Source organism: Sprattus sprattus (assembly GCF_963457725.1).
Source record: "Sprattus sprattus genome assembly, chromosome: 18".
NCBI lineage: Eukaryota > Metazoa > Chordata > Actinopteri > Clupeiformes > Clupeidae > Sprattus > Sprattus sprattus.
In genome coordinates this window covers 2,480,001-2,481,420 of record NC_137916.1, presented here as the reverse complement: position 1 = coordinate 2,481,420, position 1,420 = coordinate 2,480,001, and the positions used below count along the sequence as shown (strand labels likewise).

The following is a 1,420-nucleotide window of genomic DNA, read 5'->3' as shown; positions in this document are numbered from 1 at the left end:
GGCGACTGCCATCATGAGCACGGTCAGCATGAGCTAATGGAGGTCCGAACAGAACCAACAGGGTTTAGAGCTTATATTTATATATATATATATATATGAGAGAATATCATAGCTGGTGATAAATATATAAAAATACAGAAAAACAGAAAATGTAAATCCCTTGTGTGTGTGTGTGTGTGTAAATGTACATCCCTTGTGTGTGTGTGTGTGTGTGTGTGTGTGTGTGTGTGTGTAAATGTACATCCCTTGTGTGTGTGTGTGTGTGTGTGTGTGTGTGTAAATGTACATCCCTTGTGTGTGTGTGTAAATGTACATCACTCGTGTGTGTGTGTGTGTAAATGTACATCCCTTGTGTGTGTGTGTGTGTGTAAATGTACATCACTCGTGTTCTGTGCTTCTGAAACATGTGCTGGGTTGACCTGCTACTGCTGTTGCAGTCGTGTGCTCTCTTTCACACACACACACACACACACTCTCTCACACACACACACACACACACACACACACACACACACACACACACAGGCATGCACGCACGCAAGCACTCTCTAGCACAGCAGCCATCAGGACTCCTCACAGTCTGAGGTTGAGTTTGGCAGCATGTTCAGCTCCTTCAATCAGTTAATGTTTGTAGGAAACAGCAAATCCTTCATCAAGCAATCAACACCAGTTTCACCCCCTTAACCTTTCAGCCACTATGTAACATTAATATAAAAACATTATAAACATTATAAACATTCATTAAAAACACCCCTCACCAGTCTGACTGTCTGCATCACGGCCTTGCAACGGCCTTTCATCGCCATGCCAACGCAGCACTTCAGGCAAACAAAGAGAGTGGAGGAAGAGAAGGGAAAAAGCACACAGCAGAGTGTGTGTGTGTGTGTGTGTGTGTGTGTGTGTTTTTCTATAAGGAGGGAGGGAGATCACAGCAGAGGGAAGAAAGGAACACCGGTCCTGGAACTGTTTAGAGTCAAATAAAATACATGGGTGTGTGCAAATATACATGTTCCCGCAGCACACACACTCCCACACTCCCACACACACACACACACACACACACACACCTGTGTCTGGGTGGCCCTATGTGCTGGGGCAACATCAGGGGATTACAGGGCGTGGGTGGGGCAGCTGTGGCCATGGAGTCTCTGTTTGAGTGTGTGTGTGTGTGTGTGTGTGTGTGTGTGTGTGTGTGTGTGTGTGTGTGTGTGTGTGTGTGTGTGGAGTCTCTGTGTGGTCCTAACGTGGACAGTCCTGTTGAACTAATACGACAGTCTCAGCCTGGGCAGCCTGTAGAGGCCCTAACTCTGTCTGTATCAAGTACAGAGCGCTGTGTGTGTGTGTGTGTGTGTGTGTGTGTGTGTGTCTAGTACAGAGCACTGTCGTTGTAGGAGCTGGGGAAGGCGGGGCAGGGCCTCTG

General features: G+C 47.1%; 1 protein-coding gene across 1 annotated transcript in view; it reads right to left on the bottom strand.

Moving 5' to 3' along the window:
- Positions 1-1,366: 1,366 nt before the first annotated feature.
- Positions 1,367-1,420, bottom strand: part of rhpn2 (rhophilin, Rho GTPase binding protein 2) — a gene marked incomplete at both ends in the record, with an annotated part of 40,253 nt that continues 40,199 nt past the window's right edge. Inside the window, one exon of the mRNA XM_080856379.1 lies at positions 1,367-1,420. This exon is cut by the window's right edge and continues 201 nt beyond it. Coding sequence (XP_080712505.1) covers positions 1,367-1,420 — 54 coding nt within the window.